Source organism: Myotis brandtii, unplaced genomic scaffold, assembly GCF_000412655.1.
Source record: "Myotis brandtii unplaced genomic scaffold, ASM41265v1 scaffold456, whole genome shotgun sequence".
Classification (NCBI taxonomy): Eukaryota; Metazoa; Chordata; class Mammalia; order Chiroptera; family Vespertilionidae; genus Myotis; species Myotis brandtii.
The window spans coordinates 2,837,710-2,838,015 of NW_005367431.1; the positions used below are offsets into that span (position 1 = coordinate 2,837,710).

Consider the following 306-nt stretch of genomic DNA (forward strand, 5'->3'; position numbering starts at 1 on the left):
CACACACACACACTCTCACACACACACTCTCACACACACGCACACTCTCACACTCTCACACGCACACTCTCACACTCTCACACACACACTCACACACTCTCACACGCACACTCTCTCACACACACACACACACACACACACTCACACGCAGCTTCCGTGCTAGCGCTTTACAGGAGTCATCTCACTCAAACCCACGCCTCGCAAGAACGTTGTGATCCCCATTTGAAGACCAGGAAACTGGCCAAGACAGGTGTTGGGACTGGGCGGGGGAAGGGGGCGGTGAGAAGAGGCTCCGGACGCCCCCTC

General features: G+C 56.5%; 1 protein-coding gene across 1 annotated transcript in view; it reads right to left on the minus strand.

Moving 5' to 3' along the window:
* Nucleotides 1-306, minus strand: part of SYTL1 (synaptotagmin-like 1) — an 8,890-nt gene that overhangs the window by 3,089 nt on the left and 5,495 nt on the right. Inside the window, exon 9 of the mRNA XM_014546753.1 lies at nt 186-259. Within this exon, the coding sequence (XP_014402239.1) occupies nt 186-259 (74 nt within the window). The remainder of the gene's footprint in view (nt 1-185; nt 260-306) is intronic.